The sequence below is a fragment of the Aureococcus anophagefferens genome (assembly GCF_000186865.1).
Source record: "Aureococcus anophagefferens unplaced genomic scaffold AURANscaffold_53, whole genome shotgun sequence".
Lineage (NCBI taxonomy): Eukaryota > Pelagophyceae > Pelagomonadales > Pelagomonadaceae > Aureococcus > Aureococcus anophagefferens.
The window spans coordinates 144,817-146,909 of NW_008705606.1; the positions used below are offsets into that span (position 1 = coordinate 144,817).

General features: G+C 55.5%; 1 protein-coding gene across 1 annotated transcript in view; it reads right to left on the reverse strand.

Annotated features, from left to right (window-relative positions):
* Positions 1 to 2,093, reverse strand: part of AURANDRAFT_72694 (hypothetical protein) — a gene marked incomplete at both ends in the record, with an annotated part of 6,428 nt that overhangs the window by 2,556 nt on the left and 1,779 nt on the right. Inside the window, 3 exons of the mRNA XM_009043408.1 lie at positions 16 to 162; positions 1,145 to 1,363; positions 1,595 to 1,705. Coding sequence (XP_009041656.1) covers positions 16 to 162; positions 1,145 to 1,363; positions 1,595 to 1,705 — 477 coding nt within the window. The remainder of the gene's footprint in view (positions 1 to 15; positions 163 to 1,144; positions 1,364 to 1,594; positions 1,706 to 2,093) is intronic.

Below are 2,093 nucleotides of genomic sequence, written 5' to 3' on the forward strand. Positions count from 1 at the left end.
GAACCTAAACTAAACACTATCAACAACGATTAAGGGTCGCACGCACGTTCTGGTGGTAGCATCGTAGGTGAGCTGGGGCAACAACCATGCATCGATACATTCAATTGATGGAGTAGCTACACCATGATTTGTCTTAGACACATCCGCCAATGCCTGGGACACCTAGAGACATACGCGTGTTGCAGGTCGGTCATTCGGAAGCTATTCAAACGCGCGGTTAACGAGCAATCGCCGTGTCAACAACGCGGATTGTGCAATGCTCTAAACGTGCGACAATTGCGTCAATCAGAGCATGAAGTGCGTCTCCGGAATACTCCAACGCAAAATTCTGAAGATTTCGCAGCGCGTCTGCGCGTACGGATAAGCCACGGATTGCACACTCGCGCACAATGTCGCGAGGTAGGAATTCCATGTGCTGCGACCGATGGGGATTCGGATTAATCAATTCCGCCCGAGACAAAACGATTCCAGCCCCAAGCCGAGCCTGCCGTCACCTTCGGCGAGCGTCCGGTGCTGTGGCTCGCGCCGCGGCCGGCTCAGTGGCGAGGCGAAGCGAGCCAACTCCACCATGGGACTGAGACGATTCGCACCACAATCACCACAATTAAGCCACTCACCATGGAGCGCTTCTGGCGCGATGGGTGACGGGGTCGAAGGGCTTCGTGCGCGGCTTCGAGGCGTTCGCCGAGCGATCCGGGCAGCGAATCGCGGAGTTGCGCGCGTCGGGCCGCGGGGGAAAAGTATTAATTTAATTCAATATCGGCTCTGGCGTGATTTCCCCATGATATTAGGTTTTTTGTGATTTTCTCCGATGGCGTTGGCTCAGAATGATGTAATACTGCAATGTTCATGTGGTCCTCGGTTCCAAACGCCCGATGGTCGGATGAGCGCGCTCTTCCGCAGGAGATAGCTGCTCAAGCCCAAAGCTACAGAGCTTCGTGTGCAGAATGCAGGTTCGTAATCTGCAGAATATTTCACGCCTGGAGGCTTGTTTGCTGCGGGAAGGATTTCACGTTAATGTAAGTAATTTTAAGAATAAGCCAACATGCAAAGGACAACCATTTGGAGCTTTACTAGAACTGCAAGACTCTGAGCATTTGAGAGGAAATACACATATCCTCGCGCTAAGACTTCAATTGCTAACAAAAGAACCACCAAAAAAACCACCAGCGCCAGATGAAGAAGAACCAGCATCCAAGCGCGCTCGTCTCGTCACGTTTGCCGCCGAGAGAGGAGATATTATTTCGGAGGGAGAGCAGAAGCTGTTGACATTGCTATCGAACAACAAAGAACTGCTCGACTTGCCCAGCAGCAGGATAACCCCCCTCACCACATGGCGAGGTGGGCGGGTGGGTCCAAAGGCCTGATCTGGAAAATCTACAGTGTACTCGTGGGTACTTGTACATGACGTGCGCACGCGCGGTCATGACCCGCGGTGCCGCGGGTGACGGTCGCGCGGCACCTCGGCGACGTGTCTTCACGCCGCTATCGTCGTCCCTGGGCTAGCGCGGCTTCTCGCCCGGCCGCGGCGGCCCAAGCGGCGCGGGTGCCGTTTCGCCCGGCCGCGACAAACGCCAACTTGAAGGCAACTAACCGAAAAGGGAGGCCCCTGGTTGTTTGTCCAGGAGGTGCGTCGGTGGGTGGCGGGCACTCGATCGAAGAATTTGTCATGGGGTACCCCGACTTTTATCCCAACGGCTCTTGGCTGAAATTTTTTTTTTGCCCGTTTTCGGCCGTCAAAATAATTAATTGCCTCTTCTCCTGAACACACTTATATTTTTGCTCCAACGCACCCCACTGGGACTTTGCTACCAACCACGACAATTGGGCCAGCCGTCTTTAGGTTTTCCGCAGGCCTCCCCAGGCCCGCGTAGCTGGCGGGGTTATAAGATTTCAGTACATAGTTTCCCGCCTTCGCGGCTCCCTACGCGTGCCAGGGACGTCGTTACGAGCACGGAGAACGCGGGCAGGCAGTCCGCGTAGGCCTTAAGGTCGTGGACGACGTGGAGCGCCTCGCGGGACGGGAGACCGAGCTCGCGGACTTAACGGAGGATGCGGTCCCGGTACGCGAGCATCTTGAAGCTCGTCAGCGA